The sequence below is a fragment of the Nansenia antarctica genome (assembly GCF_963989245.1).
Source record: "Nansenia antarctica genome assembly, chromosome: 1".
NCBI classification, from domain to species: domain Eukaryota; kingdom Metazoa; phylum Chordata; class Actinopteri; order Argentiniformes; family Microstomatidae; genus Nansenia; species Nansenia antarctica.
The window spans coordinates 51,016,401-51,032,965 of NC_137674.1; the positions used below are offsets into that span (position 1 = coordinate 51,016,401).

At 52.4% G+C, this 16,565-nt stretch overlaps 1 protein-coding gene across 2 annotated transcripts in view; it reads right to left on the reverse strand.

The window, feature by feature from the left end:
* daam1a (dishevelled associated activator of morphogenesis 1a) overlaps positions 1-16,565 on the reverse strand; it is a 72,060-nt gene that overhangs the window by 17,984 nt on the left and 37,511 nt on the right. For both annotated transcript variants that reach the window (XM_080550202.1, XM_080550201.1), the window contains exons 5-16: positions 12,453-12,547; positions 9,073-9,292; positions 8,273-8,386; positions 7,788-7,898; positions 6,518-6,621; positions 6,120-6,186; positions 5,739-5,856; positions 4,722-4,860; positions 3,385-3,443; positions 2,700-2,887; positions 1,864-2,163; positions 1,151-1,258 (exon numbers count right to left, since the gene is read on the reverse strand). In XM_080550202.1, the coding sequence (XP_080406328.1) occupies positions 1,151-1,258; positions 1,864-2,163; positions 2,700-2,887; positions 3,385-3,443; positions 4,722-4,860; positions 5,739-5,856; positions 6,120-6,186; positions 6,518-6,621; positions 7,788-7,898; positions 8,273-8,386; positions 9,073-9,292; positions 12,453-12,547 (1,623 nt within the window). The remainder of the gene's footprint in view (positions 1-1,150; positions 1,259-1,863; positions 2,164-2,699; positions 2,888-3,384; positions 3,444-4,721; positions 4,861-5,738; positions 5,857-6,119; positions 6,187-6,517; positions 6,622-7,787; positions 7,899-8,272; positions 8,387-9,072; positions 9,293-12,452; positions 12,548-16,565) is intronic.

Genomic DNA, 16,565 nt, shown 5'->3' on the forward strand with positions numbered 1-16,565 from the left:
ATACAAAGGCTATTGATTGATTTATTTTTCTCTTTGTTTTGACTTGTCCGTCGGACAAGTGCAGAAGGAAGTCCACTTGTCCGAACATAAAATGTACGTGTCCCGGACAAGCAGACAAGCCTTAATGTCGAGCCCTGATGGTGAGTTACAGCAGTATGGTGAATTACAGCAGTATGGTGAATTACAGCAGTATGGTGAGTTACAGCAGTATGGTGAGTTACAGCAGTATGGTGAATCATAAAGAGGTGCATCATAAAAAAAGGTCAGTTCAGCCAAATCAACGACCGGAGAAGACGGATGGGTGAGGGGGAGGCGTAGTAAGTGGAAGAGTGAGAGAGAGAGAAGAGGCCAAATTAACTGTGCTTCAATAACATCATAAACAGTCGAGGCCTATTACCGCTCGCAATACCATGGGGGAAGAAAGGGGGGAAGAAAAAAAAAAAGAAGTGCTTTATGCGCCAGGAAACTCCTCCATGACACATTCTTGTCAGGGGAAGCGACCATGTGACTAGCAGAGCGTGCAGGGGGGGGGAGGGGGTGGGGGGGTGTAGACCAGTTGTTGAGTGGAAACACGCTACGCGGTTCTGTTCTGTTCTGTTCTGTTCTGTTCTGGCGTAGTCGACGTAGTTGTGTTTCAAGGACACCGTTATCAGCGCAGCTGCTTCCTGCCGACGAGCTTCCCGCCGATGATTCATTCAACGCAGACGCACCCCCTCGACGACGCCTGACAACCGCCGTTTCTGTCTGTCTGTCTGAGGCTAGGCCAGGATACCACCACCCCCCTCCCCCTCCCCAGCCAGCCAGCCAGTTCCTGTCCTAAACGGAGAGAACGCCTGCGATCGAGTTCTGGAAAGATGGCTGGAATGGGGGTGGGGGTGGTGGGGGGGGTTGGGAGAATGTTCCAGCATGTCTGCCGACTAGAGTTCTGGAGCGAGTAAGGAGAAGTACTACTAGGAATGTCTGGCTGGAGTTGTTTAGGGAGAGCTAAAGCATGCGGCATGTGTTCGGCACAAGTGGTGTTGATGGAACAGAACAGGAACTACCATGGCAACGGTGTCAGTCACGAACATGCACACACATCTGTGGAGAAAGGAAGTTGGCCCGCCGACCTAGCGAAACACAACCGTGAAAATCGAGCGGTTAACCGTACCTGCTGTCTCTGGTAGGCCGAGAAGGTCTTCTCGATGTCCTCCAGGTCCAGGACCTTGAACACCTTGAGGTCATCCACGTCCGACCACACAGTCCCCTCCAGCTTGTTCTGCAACACAAAACAGGTCACCATGACGACGGGCGCCGACAATGCCGTTCGCCGCCAACGCGACGTTGGGCTAACGTCTAACAGCCTCGTACGACGCTGTGACACTGAAGTGCGACGCGTGACAGAGACAGAACACGTGTCTTTCTTTGGAACACAACACAGGGTTCCTTCCCACACCTTCTGAAACATCACATTCAAGCACCTTTCAAGGACTTTCAAGACTCAATTCCCTCAAATTCAAGGACCCAACACGGCATAGTTTGAGACAGACCTAGATGAGAATGTATATAATAGGAACTATCCGCTCACAGACGACAATGAAAAAGAGAGGCTTGAATGTGTGAACACTAGATGGTCTCTTGCCTTCTCTACCACAGCACAGCAAAACAATATATTGTGAAATATGTGTAAAGTTAAGCAATAGAGAGACTTATTTACTAGTTGACGAGCTAAGTAAAACATTTTTGAGTATATATATATTTTTAGAGAGAGGTATCGACCTCCTGTCACGTGAACTGGAATACCGGTTGTATCCGACACAGCCGTGTAAGCCGCGACAGCAACATCCTGGTACAGTGTGTCCCCTAGCGGCTTGCCGTACGTACCTCAGCCAGCTTGGCCCAGTTGAAGGACTTGAGGGCGTTGGAGGGCTGGGGGATGTTCTTCTTCTTCATCATCATCATCCCGGGGCACGCCGGTGCTCCCGGGGGCGGGGGGGGGCCGAAGGGGGCCATGCCCGGGAGAGGCGGGGGTCCGCCGGGCGGAGGGGGCGGGGGTGGAGGTGCCCCCCCCGGAGGGGGTGGAGGGGGAGGGGGCATGCCGGCCTGGGGGGGCGGGGGGGGGATGGGACCCCCGGGGGCTCCTGGCGGGAGGGGGGGTCCACCCGGGACGCCGAGGCTGGGCCTCTGGAGACACACAGAGACGCAGACGGTTAGTGTAAATACTTCATACTGTAAGGGTCCACACACACACACACACACACACACACACGGCTGTCGTACAGCACGTACTTCATAGGTTACACAACGTGACAGCATGTTGCTGTAAGTTTAGTTTAGTTCAGTTTTAGATTGATAGCTGTTGTTGAGATGAGATACATCGCTGGGCAATGTATACATACACTCAAGAGCTTCGGGGTGTGTGTGTGTGTGTGTGTGTGTGGGGGGGGGGGGGGGTAGAGGGAGAGAAGGGAGAGAGAGAGAGAGAGAGAGAGAGAGAGAGAGAGAGAGAGAGAGAGAGAGAGAGAGAGAGAGAGAGAGAGAGAGAGAGAGGGGAGGGGAGGACAGGAGGGATTGTGTTTATGTCAAGTACAGTGCTGACGTCATGCAGCCTGGCAAAGAGAGAGAAAGGGAGGACAGAGAGAGAGAGAGAGAGATAGATAGAGGACAGAGAGAGAGAGAGAGATCGATAGAGAGGGGGTTTGTGTGTTTGTGGAACGTACGGTGCTGATGTCGTGCAGTCTGGCCGAGAGGTCGGTGACTTGCTGCTTGACGGCCTTGTGCTCCGTGCTCTCCCTCTCCAGCTTCTCCTTCATCTTGTTGAGCGTCTGCATCATGTCCTCTTTCTCCTGGGTCTTGGCGTCACACTCACGCTCCTTCTTGTCGAACCTCTGCTGCAGCTCATGGTGCTCTGGGGGGACCGGGACAGAGGGGTCAGCCAGGGACAGAGGGGTCAGAGAGGGACAGAGGGGTCAGCCAGGGACAGAGGGGTCAGAGAGGGACAGAGGGGTCAGCCAGGGACAGAGGGGTCAGCCAGGGACAGAGGGGTCAGAGAGAGACAGAGGGGTCAGCCAGGGACAGAGGGGTCAGAGAGGGACAGAGGGGTCAGCCAGGGACCGAGGGGTCAGAGAGGGACAGAGGGGTCAGCCAGGGACAGAGGGGTCAGAGGGGTCAGCCAGGGACAGAGGGGTCAGCCAGGGACAGAGGGGTCAGTCAGGGACACGCTACTAGGATCTCTCTACAGATGTATTCCTTTGATTATTAAACGTAATTTCTGTGTGTGAGTGTGTGTGTGAGTGTGAGTGTGTGAGAATGTGTGTGAGTGTGTGTGTGTGTGTGTGTGTGTGTGAGAGAATGTGTGTGAGTGTGTATGTGTGTGTGTGTGTGTGTGTGTGTGTGTGTGTGTACCTTTTCTCATCTTCTCGGCCTGTTCTTTCCACTGCTTGACCTCGTTCTCGTTGACCAGCCTGACGACAGACAGAGAGACAGACAGACAGACACAACAACGTCAGCTGCAACATTTGCAGGAAAAGTGCTTTACAAATAAAGGTTATTATTATTATTATTATTGGAGGGAGGATCTCAGGGTCGTGACCTCACAGTCTCACTGCAAGTTTAGGGCTTAACCAGAAACTCAATTCAGTGGTGATCAGTGAGAAGTAGCAGTAAGGGGGGGGGGGGGGGCAGTAAACCCAATCCCAAATCATCCCCCTCTACACCCTAGTGGGAGCCCCCCCATAAGCCCCGTAAGAAGGCCCTCATAGAGCTTCCATTCTGGATTACTGGGGGGGTTGCGGATTATATTTCCAAAAATAAATTATGGAAATCCCCAGGTCAAATCCACGAAAATGACATTGATTTGTGGAGCGCATTAAGGGGAGGTCAGGATGTGTGTGCTGGTGCAGACCGACGCAGACGATAGAAAACAGGGTTGTAAATCCTGGAGGAGACGGGACATCATATAGAGATATATGTTACTGGGAGGACGACGTCTGAAGGAGAGAGAATTCATGTCAAAACAATAACCCTCTGTTTCCTACTTGTGCTGTCTGCACATGTGTCTAGGGAGTAGGGGGGCTAGGGAGTAGGGAGTAGGGGCTAGGGAGTAGGGTCTAGGGAGTAGGGAGTAGGGGCTAGGGAGTAGGGTCTAGGGAGTAGGGAGTAGGGGCTAGGGAGTAGGGTCTAGGGAGTAGGGTCTAGGGAGTAGGGACTAGGGAGTAGGGACTAGGGAGTAGGGGCTAGGGAGTAGGGGCTAGGGAGTAGGAGCTAGGGAGTAGGGGCTAGGGAATAGGGGCTAGGGAGTAGGGGCTAGGGAATAGGGGCTAGGGAGTAGGGGCTAGGGAGTAGGGGCTAGGGAGTAGGGGCTAGGGAGTAGGGGCTAGGGAGTAGGGGCTAGGGAGTAAGGCCTAGGGAGTAAGGCCTAGGGAGTAAGGCCTAGGGAGTAAGGCCATGGAGTAGGGGGTAGGGGCTAGGGAGTAAGGCCTAGAGACTAGGGGCTAGGGAATAGGGGCAGGGGGCTAGGAAGTAGGGGCTAGGGAGTAGGGGGCTAGGGAGTAGATCGCTAGGGGCTAGGGTTTTGTGTCTAGATTGGACAGGACTTTATGCTGTTCTTTCGGGATTTGAATTATTCAAATCCACATAATCCTTCGTTGATCTGTGGAGGGTATCAGAGGATAGGAAGAGTCACACCAGAACACACAGGGCTGCGCATCTCCTCTTGTGTCCGCCTCTCTCCAATCACTCACATGCGCACCACGTTCTTCACGTTGAAGTTCTCCAGGGGTGTGACGTCAGGGTCGTGACCCTTGTCGTTCTGCAGGACGATCTGTTGCACGATCCGGTCCAGGAGGAGCCAGTACTGGACCGTGTTCCCGCTGCGCTTATCTACACACACAGAGAGAGAGAGAGAGAGAGAGAGAGAGAGAGAGAGAAGAGAGAGAGAGAGAGAGAGAGAGAGAGAGAGAGAGAGAGAGAGAGAGAGAGAGAGAGAGAGAGAGAGAGAGAGAGAGAGAGAGAGAGAGAGAGAGAGAGACGCAGCATTTAGATTACATCCCTGGAGCTCCTCAAGCTCATGGCTAGGCTTCAGCTCAGCGGTCAAACACAGTCTTGTAAGGCACATACAGTATATAGTACGACCCGGGTTTGAACCCCCCCACCCCCGTCAATGACATCAACTCCCACAGGAGAGAACATATAGCACAGTAAAGTGGAGAAACAAGACGTTGGCTGTAGTGGATCAACTTCGTCTTATCAATCCCATGACCCTCTGGAGACGCATGCCTCACATAGGCAGCATTCCTACAATAACTTCCCAGCGCACTCAAACCACCTAGAGACTTTAGTCCATCAGGTTAAACTGCAGTTATTTAGGAGAGTGATTTATCGCCGTGTTGACCCCCCTCCAAGAGGACAAACAATCTAGCTGTCAGAGCTGGAACAGCGGGGGGAACGTTGAATAACTCCAGAGAGTCTGGGGTTCAAAACAAAACAAAAAAAACTTTTTCTGTCAGAGTTGGAAGACTCGCAGGCCTCCGCTGAAGATAACAGCTTTCCAGGGAAAAACCCAGAGATTTTCCAGGATTCTCCTTCCTCTGCGTCAATAACGACTGCGTGGATCGTCCTCAAACAACAAGAACGACGTTCACTCGACCGCTGCGGGAGAAGATTCACATTGTGCGGTTTTTCCTGGAAATGGGATTGAATTGTGGTGGCGGCACCCCCCGGTTAAAAACCGACATGGCCCGAGACTAAGGTTAACTTACGTGGCATGAGGAGACAGTGCTGCAGGACCGAGATAAAGTGCGGATGTGCGTCCGTGTGGTTCATCTTCTTCTTTATCAGCTCAAACACCTGGGTGGCACTCTTCGTGTCGATGTGCACCTGGAACCGAGAAACAATCCAAGGGGGTTGTCGTTAGAAGATCGTTCTAGAGAAACCAAAAGGGAAACTACAGGTTTCAAGCATCAAGGGAGGCTGGTGGAGGCCGAAATCGGAGGACGGGGCTCATTGTCATGCACGCGTTTGACACCCTTCCTGATTCCGTTCCGTGCATTAACGATGAGCCCTGTCCCTCCCCCGGCCTCCCCTGAGGTGTAGTACAGGTCTGTCTGCTGTAGAGGCAAAGACGAAGACGCATCACTCACAGACTCAAAGCGTTTGGACAAGGACAACTCATCCTCGTTCCTCAGCATCTCAAAGAAGTCCAGATGCCTGCAACGACACAGCAACACAACAACACCTAGCGGTTAGACAGAGCCTGCTACAGCTGGGTGTCCCAACGTACAGTCGTATGTAGATGTTAGACGTCTAATCTACAGGGCCCGGTTGTTCAAAACCTTTCATCTGGATCAGGATGATCCCGATTCTTTTGTTGCTATCTAGGATCGGATCAAGCTGGCTGATTTCCCGACTACACGACTCAAAATCAGCCAGATAAGATCTGACCCTGGATAGTAAAAAAAATAAGGAATCGGGATCATTCTGATCAACTGGGCCCAGGGGTTGGATGTGTCAGTGTTAGCAGGACAACACCTCGACTCACCTGTCTAACGTGGAGTTGTCGTGGGAACGTAGTTTGTCGATGATGGGCTGAATGCCCAACATGAGGAACTCGTACCGTAGGTGAATCCTGAACTCCAGACTCGACTGTGGGGGGGGGGGGGGGGGGTACAATCGTTCACAGGTGTTGACACTTTCCATACGTAGACATTACAAATCACAGCTATACTCTATGTAATACCATTACCATTTTCAAAAATAAACTTCAGCAGGTCATAGTTGACTGTTGTGCCTGCTGATTGCCCCCCCCCCCTACACACACACACACACACACACACACACACACACACACACACACACACCGCTCTCTTTCCATACATAGGTTAGTTGATTTTGTTTCTATTTGTTTTTATTTATTTATCTTCACTGTCTTTGCCGTTCTAATGTGTTGTATGTGTTGTTCTATGTTGACGAGTATTTCTGTTTATATGTTTGCTTTTATTCTTGCCGGAGCCTCTTGGCCAGATCGTCATTGAAAATAAGAATTTGTTCTCAACTGATTTTATCTGGTTAAATAAAGGTCTAATTAAAAAAGAAAAATAATAATAATATAATAAGACTACCAGATATACATGTGACGGTAAAGAGCCTAAGTAAGAGGAGACCCCACCTTCCCCCGCCCCCTGTGAGCCATACATGCAGGCTTTATACAGGCCTTATGTAGGCTACCTAGTCATACGTAATGAAACCTTCAGTAGAATCCTCCCCAGACCCTTGAGAGGCCTATGCAGGCTTTATAAAGGCCTTGTTTTGTCTACTTGATTGTCCTACAAAGACACTTAGATTTAGTAATCTAAAAATTAGAACCAAGGACTTTCATAAAACCTTGATACAAATTTGAGCTTTTCAAAAAATGCCGGTTGAGAGAGGACGCTGGCGTTGCTTGTTCGCCGCTTCTCCGTCCAAAATCTAGGTGTAATTGCAGTATACAGAGGAGATTGTCCTACAAAGACACTTAGACTTAGATTTAGTCATCTAAAAATGAGACCCCTATACTTTCTTTTATTTCTTTTTTGTTTCTTTTTACCATTACTACTCAATCTTTTCAGTTTGTAAAGCGTCTTTGAGTGTCTACAAAAGCTCTATATAAGTGTAATGTATTATTATTATTATTATTATTATTATTACTTCATCAGTAATGAAACCTAAAGTGTGTAAGAAGAGAACCCACCTCCCCCTGTGAAGCATATGCAGTATGTAGGCTTTATGAAGGCCTTACGTAGGCTACGTAGTGGTAAGAGAGCAGTACCCACCTCCCCGGCCCCCTTGCTGAGCACGGCGTTGATGAAGGACATGATGGCCGTCTTCAGGTTCACCTCGTCCCGGTAGCGGCCCGTACTGCGGTCCAAGTCGTTCAACAGAGTCTACCACACACAGAGAGAGAGAGAGAGAGAGAGAGAGAGAGAGAGAGAGAGAGAGAGAGAGAGAGAGGCATGAGGCTTCACACACTGACCACCACAGTCACTGACCACCACGGTCACTGAACACCACAGTCACTGACCACCTCACTCCATTGTAAGGCTGCTTTGATTCAACACTTATTCTGACGAATAAAACCATGCAACATGATATACTTTTCGGAAGTGTTGTGATAATACATGGATGGATGGATGGATGGATGGATGGATGGATGGAAAAATGGGAAATTAAACACTTGAAACAAAGTATGAAACGATCCCCTATCGTTGAGCTCTTGGTGAAGGTCATCGAGCGTCGTGATGACGCGACGGTGTCCTACCTGGAAGCGCGTCCTCTCGCAGGCGAACTTCTGGTAATGCAGCATTGACTCCAGGATCTTCCTATGGCCGCCTGGCACCAGACACACCGCGCCCATTATCTCCAGAACCGCCACCTGGGAAGAGATCAGAACAGAACAGAGAAGAGTAGATTAGAATAGGAGTAGAGTAGAGTGGAATACAATAGAATAGAGAGTAAAGTAGAATAGTGCAGTGGTGGCCTAGTGGATACTAGTGAGATGGAATGGTGATCAGAAGGTCATGAGTTGAAATCCCACCTCGGAAACACCACCACTCGTGTGCCCTTAAGTAAGACTTGGGAACACCACCACTAGTGTGTCCTTGAGTAAGACCTGGGAACACCACCACTAGTGTGTCCTTGAGTAAGGCACTTAGCCCTTAGGTACTTCAGGGAGACTTGTTTTTATTTATTTATCTTCACTGCCTTTGCCGTTCTAATGTATTGTATGTATTGTTCTATGTTGACCATGAGTATTTCTGTTTGTATGTTTGCTTTTATTCTTGCCGGGGCCTCTTGGCCAGATCATCATTTAAAATGAGAATTTGTTCTCAACTGATTTTATCTGGTTAAATAAAGGTCAAATATTTTTTTTTAATTGTAAGTCGCTTTGGATAAAAGTGTCTGCTAGATAAGTTGAAATGTAAAAGAGCAGAAAAGAAGAAGAGGGGTCTTTATCTCGTCCGTACAGAAATGCTTTATTATCTGCTGTACCGGAGTTGGAGTCACACGTACACACACACACACACACACACACAAACACACACACACACACACACACACCTTAGTCTTGACGTTCTCCGTGGCCAGGCTCTGGGCGATGATGTTGATGCTCTCGGAGTGTGAGAGGACGTGGGCGCGGCCCTGGGAGTTGTTCATCAGCGCCTTGATGCAGCCGATCAGAGACGTGTGGATCTGGGACTCAGTGGTTTCGTAGTCCATGCTCTTCAGGAAGTTCAGGATGCAGGTAAGGCCGTCCAGGTCGATGAAGCGCGTCACGAACCTGGGGGGAGGAGAGAGAGGGAGGGGGGGAAACGTACCCGTGAGTGTCGTAGAAGCAATAAAAAGAGAGTGCAGGGGCAGGGGCCGTGACTGACTTTATCATCAATTTTCTGGGCCAGCGCACCACAGGAAAATACAGTAAACGTGTTGAGATAACAGGGTCAATATGACCTCCCGACTACACCATCCGGGGGCCTACACGCACCGCATCCGAGGAGAGAGACTCATTCCGCAGCTGACTGGCTCCGTTACAGAATGATGAGGAGCCAAGATCAGACACAAAGTCGTAAACGTCGTTCGACCACAACGGGCTAGAAGTGTTTATAGGACAAACGGACATTTGGAATGTGGATTGGTAGTTCTGAACTGGGGGGAGCTGGGGAGGCTGGGGGGGCTGCTTGGGAACTGGGGGGGGGGGAGCTGAGGGGCTGGGGAGGCTGGGGGACAGAGGGGCTGGGGGACAGAGGGGCTGGGGGACTGGGGGGGCTGGGGGACTGAGGGGGCTGGGGGACAGAGGGGCTGGGGGACTGAAGAGGCTGGGGGACTGAGGGGACGAGGGACAGAGTGGTGCTGGGGGACTGAGGGGACTGAGGGACAGAGTGGTGCTGGGGGACTGAGGGACAGAGTGGTGCTGGGGGACTGAGGGGATGAGGGACAGAGTGGTGCTGGGGGACAGAGGGGACGAGGGACAGAGTGGTGCTGGGGGACTGAGGGGATGAGGGACAGAGTGGTGCTGGGGGACTGAGGGGAGGAGGGACAGAGTGGTGCTGGGGGACAGAGGGGACGAGGGACAGAGTGGTGCTGGGGGACAGAGGGGATGAGGGACAGAGTGGTGCTGGGGGACAGAGGGGACTGAGGGACAGAGTGGTGCTGGGGGACTGAGGGGATGAGGGACAGAGTGGTGCTGGGGGACAGAGGGGATGAGGGACAGAGTGGTGCTGGGGGACTGAGGGGACGAGGGACAGAGTGGTGCTGGGGGACTGAGGGGACGAGGGCCAGAGTGGTGCTGGGGGACTGAGGGGACGAGGGACAGAGTGGTGCTGGGGGACTGAGGGGACGAGGGACAGAGTGGTGCTGGGGGACTGAGGGGACTGAGGGACAGAGTGGTGCTGGGGGACAGAGGGGACTGAGGGACAGAGTGGTGCTGGGGGACTGAGGGGACTCAGGGACAGAGTGGTGCTGGGGGACAGAGGGGACGAGGGACAGAGTGGTGCTGGGGGACAGAGGGGACTGAGGGACAGAGTGGTGCTGGGGGACTGAGGGGACGAGGGACAGAGTGGTGCTGGGGGACAGAGGGGACGAGGGACAGAGTGTTGCTGGGGGACTGAGGGGACGAGGGACAGAGTGGTGCTGGGGGACTGAGGGGATGAGGGACAGAGTGGTGCTGGGGGACTGAGGGGACTGAGGGACAGAGTGGTGCTGGGGGACAGAGGGGACGAGGGACAGAGTGGTGCTGGGGGACAGAGGGGATGAGGGACAGAGTGGTGCTGGGGGACAGAGGGGACTGAGGGACAGAGTGGTGCTGGGGGACAGAGGGGACTGAGGGACAGAGTGGTGCTGGGGGACTGAGGGGACTGAGGGACAGAGTGGTGCTGGGGGACTGAGGGGACGAGGGACAGAGTGGTGCTGGGGGACTGAGGGGACGAGGGACAGAGTGGTGCTGGGGGACTGAGGGGACAAGGGACAGAGTGGTGCTGGGGGACAGAGGGGACGAGGGACAGAGTGGTGCTGGGGGACTGAGGGGACGAGGGACAGAGTGGTGCTGGGGGACTGAGGGACAGAGTGGTGCTGGGGGACTGAGGGGACTGAGGGACAGAGTGGTGCTGGGGGACAGAGGGGACTGAGGGACAGAGTGGTGCTGGGGGACAGAGGGGACGAAGGACAGAGTGGTGCTGGGGGACTGAGGGGACGAGGGACAGAGTGGTGCTGGGGGACTGAGGGGATGAGGGACAGAGTGGTGCTGGGGGACAGAGGGGACTGAGGGACAGAGTGGTGCTGGGGGACTGAGGGGACTGAGGGACAGAGTGGTGCTGGGGGACAGAGGGGACGAGGGACAGAGTGGTGCTGGGGGACTGAGGGGACGAGGGACAGAGTGGTGCTGGGGGACTGAGGGGACTGAGGGACAGAGTGGTGCTGGGGGACTGAGGGGACTGAGGGACAGAGTGGTGCTGGGGGACAGAGGGGACTGAGGGACAGAGTGGTGCTGGGGGACAGAGGGGACGAAGGACAGAGTGGTGCTGGGGGACTGAGGGGACGAGGGACAGAGTGGTGCTGGGGGACTGAGGGGATGAGGGACAGAGTGGTGCTGGGGGACAGAGGGGATGAGGGACAGAGTGGTGCTGGGGGACTGAGGGGACTGAGGGACAGAGTGGTGCTGGGGGACAGAGGGGACTGAGGGACAGAGTGGTGCTGGGGGACAGAGGGGACGAAGGACAGAGTGGTGCTGGGGGACTGAGGGGACGAGGGACAGAGTGGTGCTGGGGGACTGAGGGGACGAGGGACAGAGTGGTGCTGGGGGACTGAGGGGACTGAGGGACAGAGTGGTGCTGGGGGACAGAGGGGACTGAGGGACAGAGTGGTGCTGGGGGACAGAGGGGACGAAGGACAGAGTGGTGCTGGGGGACTGAGGGGACGAGGGACAGAGTGGTGCTGGGGGACTGAGGGGATGAGGGACAGAGTGGTGCTGGGGGACAGAGGGGATGAGGGACAGAGTGGTGCTGGGGGACTGAGGGGACGAGGGACAGAGTGGTGCTGGGGGACTGAGGGGACTGAGGGACAGAGTGGTGCTGGGGGACTGAGGGGACTGAGGGACAGAGTGGTGCTGGGGGACTGAGGGGACGAGGGACAGAGTGGTGCTGGGGGACGAGGGACAGAGTGGTGCTGGGGGACAGAGGGGAACCGAGGCTGGAGAACAGCTCTCAACACAGTGACCCAGGCTCTCCAGGCCTGGTGATTAATCACATGCAGCCAGGGTAACGATGATGAATAGACGCGTTTACCCAGACGCAAGCAAGCCTGCCCCGCCTGTCACGCTCCGAGACTCCCATCGTTAACACATACATCATAAAGAAAACTGAGGACGCATAAGTGGACAAGTATGAGTCAATAGGAATGTGTGTGTGTGTGTGTGTGTGTGTGTGTGTCTCACATGTACTGCGTACCTCATAGGCTGTGTCCTTAGAGCGGTCTTCAGGCTCTCGATGGTCTTGTTCCTCTCCTCCTCATCCTCCTTTTCCAGCGCCAGGAGAGTCTTCCTCTGAAGGAGAGGACAGAGAGAGAGAGAGCCTTAGAATCGGCTGGACTGGTGCTCACTTATCAAGCACCCCATGAAGCCAAGGATTGTCAACATCGACTCATTGTGGTGGTTTTAGCTTGGTGTTAAGCATGGTGTTTTCTCCAGTCCGAATTTAATTTAAGATCTCTTTAAGACTCGTTCCATGATAGATGTTTTTTTAGTCTAGGACTAGACTTCACCTGTGTCCCCACCTAAAGGCCTTCACCTGTGTCCAACCTAAAGGCCTTCATCTGTGTCCAACCTAAAGGCCTTCACCTGTGTCCAACCTAAAGGCCTTCACCTGTGTCCCACCTAAAGGCCTTCACCTGTGTCCAACCTAAAGGACTTCACCTGTGTCCAACCTAAAGGACTTCACCTGTGTCCCACCTAAAGGACTTCACCTGTGTCCAACCTAAAGGCCTTCACCTGTGTCCCACCTAAAGGCCTTCATCTGTGTCCCACCTAAAGGCCTTCATCTGTGTCCAACCTAAAGGCCTTCACCTGTGTCCCACCTAAAGGCCTTCACCTGTGTCCAACCTAAAGGCCTTCATCTGTGTCCCACCTAAAGGCCTTCATCTGTGTCCCACCTAAAGGCCTTCATCTGTGTCCCACCTAAAGGACTTCACCTGTGTCCAACCTAAAGGCCTTCATCTGTGTCCAACCTAAAGGCCTTCACCTGTGTCCCACCTAAAGGCCTTCACCTGTGTCCAACCTAAAGGCCTTCACCTGTGTCCAACCTAAAGGCCTTCATCTGTGTCCCACCTAAAGGACTTCACCTGTGTCCAACCTAAAGGCCTTCATCTGTGTCCAACCTAAAGGCCTTCATCTGTGTCCAACCTAAAGGCCTTCATCTGTGTCCAACCTAAAGGCCTTCATCTGTGTCCAACCTAAAGGACTTCATCTGTGTCCAACCTAAAGGCCTTCATCTGTGTCCCACCTAAAGGCCTTCATCTGTGTCCCACCTAAAGGCCTTCACCTGTGTCCCACCTAAAGGACTTCACCTGTGTCCAACCTAAAGGACTTCATCTGTGTCCAACCTAAAGGACTTCATCTGTGTCCAACCTAAAGGACTTCACCTGTGTCCCACCTAAAGGCCTTCACCTGTGTCCAACCTAAAGGACTTCATCTGTGTCCAACCTAAAGGCCTTCACCTGTGTCCAACCTAAAGGACTTCATCTGTGTCCAACCTAAAGGCCTTCATCTGTGTCCAACCTAAAGGCCTTCACCTGTGTCCAACCTAAAGGACTTCATCTGTGTCCAACCTAAAGGCCTTCATCTGTGTCCAACCTAAAGGCCTTCATCTGTGTCCAACCTAAAGGCCTTCATCTGTGTCCAACCTAAAGGCCTTCATCTGTGTCCAACCTAAAGGCCTTCATCTGTGTCCAACCTAAAGGACTTCACCTGTGTCCAACCTAAAGGACTTCACCTGTGTCCAACCTAAAGGCCTTCATCTGTGTCCAACCTAAAGGCCTTCACCTGTGTCCAACCTAAAGGCCTTCACCTGTGTCCCACCTAAAGGCCTTCATCTGTGTCCAACCTAAAGGACTTCACCTGTGTCCAACCTAAAGGACTTCACCTGTGTCCCACCTAAAGGACTTCACCTGTGTCCAACCTAAAGGCCTTCATCTGTGTCCAACCTAAAGGACTTCATCTGTGTCCAACCTAAAGGACTTCACCTGTGTCCCACCTAAAGGACTTCATCTGTGTCCAACCTAAAGGACTTCACCTGTGTCCAACCTAAAGGACTTCACCTGTGTCCAACCTAAAGGCCTTCACCTGTGTCCCACCTAAAGGACTTCACCTGTGTCCAACCTAAAGGACTTCACCTGTGTCCAACCTAAAGGCCTTCATCTGTGTCCCACCTAAAGGCCTTCACCTGTGTCCAACCTAAAGGACTTCACCTGTGTCCAACCTAAAGGCCTTCATCTGTGTCCAACCTAAAGGCCTTCATCTGTGTCCAACCTAAAGGCCTTCATCTGTGTCCAACCTAAAGGCCTTCATCTGTGTCCAACCTAAAGGACTTCATCTGTGTCCAACCTAAAGGCCTTCATCTGTGTCCCACCTAAAGGCCTTCACCTGTGTCCCACCTAAAGGACTTCATCTGTGTCCAACCTAAAGGCCTTCATCTGTGTCCCACCTAAAGGCCTTCACCTGTGTCCAACCTAAAGGACTTCATCTGTGTCCAACCTAAAGGACTTCATCTGTGTCCAACCTAAAGGACTTCACCTGTGTCCCACCTAAAGGCCTTCACCTGTGTCCAACCTAAAGGACTTCATCTGTGTCCAACCTAAAGGCCTTCACCTGTGTCCAACCTAAAGGACTTCATCTGTGTCCAACCTAAAGGCCTTCATCTGTGTCCAACCTAAAGGCCTTCACCTGTGTCCAACCTAAAGGACTTCATCTGTGTCCAACCTAAAGGCCTTCATCTGTGTCCAACCTAAAGGCCTTCATCTGTGTCCAACCTAAAGGCCTTCATCTGTGTCCAACCTAAAGGCCTTCATCTGTGTCCAACCTAAAGGCCTTCATCTGTGTCCAACCTAAAGGACTTCACCTGTGTCCAACCTAAAGGACTTCACCTGTGTCCAACCTAAAGGCCTTCATCTGTGTCCAACCTAAAGGCCTTCACCTGTGTCCAACCTAAAGGCCTTCACCTGTGTCCCACCTAAAGGCCTTCATCTGTGTCCAACCTAAAGGACTTCACCTGTGTCCAACCTAAAGGACTTCACCTGTGTCCCACCTAAAGGACTTCACCTGTGTCCCACCTAAAGGACTTCACCTGTGTCCAACCTAAAGGCCTTCATCTGTGTCCAACCTAAAGGACTTCATCTGTGTCCAACCTAAAGGACTTCACCTGTGTCCCACCTAAAGGACTTCATCTGTGTCCAACCTAAAGGACTTCACCTGTGTCCAACCTAAAGGACTTCACCTGTGTCCCACCTAAAGGACTTCACCTGTGTCCAACCTAAAGGACTTCATCTGTGTCCAACCTAAAGGCCTTCATCTGTGTCCAACCTAAAGGCCGATTCTCACTTCATCGACAACAACGCAACCCGGGGTCTGCGTAGGGTCGCGAAGGTCACCCAACTGTCGCATAGGAGGTGGTACAGGGTGTCGTGCCCCTTTCTCCATTTGTCGACGTTGCAGACCATTGATTGGTCGGCTAGGGAAACGGAGGCGGAGCTGAAGTAGTAGTTCCGTAATGGAAGAAGATTTGGGACGGGGTTTGTGCGAATAAAAAGCTGGAGAAAACATAGAAAAGTAGAGCTGCAGCTGAAGAACTATCCTGAGGTAAACACAGGCAGCTTCTGTTTACTAGGTAGCTCGTTAGCTTTGTTTGCGAACTAGCCACTAGCCTACAGCGCAGTCTGCCTTCTGCGACCCTACTTTGACGGCATGGTTCTCCGCCGTTAAATGATGTCATCTGTGATATGAAAGCCACCAGATGTGTGTACAGAAGTGTAATGACACCACTGTGGCGCCGGCTGCACAACGCCTAGGCTACGCAGAAATACGAGGCCTTGCGACAGTGTTGAACCGCGGACGAGTTGCACAAGTGATGCAGCGAGTCTGTAGAAGCCTCGACATCATAAATGGAGTGTGGCGTTCCTGAGAGTTCTACAGTTGTTAACAGCTGTGGTAAATATGCAGCATTATATAAACACACACACGCACACACACACACATTCCCCCCCTCAAGGCTCAACTATAAAACTCAGAGATATTACTCCCTAATTCACTGTAATGTGTCCCAGGTTCAGTTCTAAACCCGTAGCTTTTACAAGGAGAGGTACGGCCTGTTAAACCCAGGGTCTACGGAGGGGCCAGACAACCACAGTCACATGGCTCTGCACGGCCCACGCTTGTCTGACGGTTTGTATTTTCTTGTTTGCTTGTTTCTATATCTGCATGGTAGGCAATAACCACTTGAACAGGTATTTGATGAGGTTGCATGGTAGGTAGGTAGGTAGGTAGGTAGGTGGGTAGGTAGATAGGTAGGTAG